At 49.3% G+C, this 272-nt stretch overlaps 1 protein-coding gene across 1 annotated transcript; it reads right to left on the reverse strand.

Moving 5' to 3' along the window:
- Nucleotides 1–9: 9 nt before the first annotated feature.
- LOC106820645 (adenosylmethionine-8-amino-7-oxononanoate aminotransferase-like) lies at nt 10–269 on the reverse strand (the record flags this gene model as incomplete). Its single annotated transcript, XM_014825149.1, has 1 exon — nt 10–269. A coding segment is annotated over one exon (260 nt), but the record flags the coding sequence as incomplete, so codon positions are not given.
- Nucleotides 270–272: the final 3 nt, after the last annotated feature.

A 272-nucleotide genomic window follows, 5' to 3' on the forward strand; every position in this document is an offset into this window, starting at 1 on the left:
AGTTGATGCAAATATTCCGCACAGTAGATACGCATTCCGCCCGCACCTTGAACAATGGGTTCGATGATCACAGCCGCGAGATGTTGATGGTGTTTTCTTAAAGCGGCTTCAAGGCTCGCAATAGATGAGGCTTGCCACAGCTCATCTTCTCGACAGTCTGGCGCATCGACAAAGATATGTTGAGCTAACACCGACCTAAACATTCCATGCATACCGTTGACGGGGTCACATACCGCCATTGCACCAAAAGTATCGCCGTGATAACCATTGCG

The sequence above is a fragment of the Priapulus caudatus genome, unplaced genomic scaffold (genome assembly GCF_000485595.1).
Source record: "Priapulus caudatus unplaced genomic scaffold, Priapulus_caudatus-5.0.1 Scaffold44420, whole genome shotgun sequence".
Taxonomy (NCBI): Eukaryota; Metazoa; Priapulida; class Priapulimorpha; order Priapulimorphida; family Priapulidae; genus Priapulus; species Priapulus caudatus.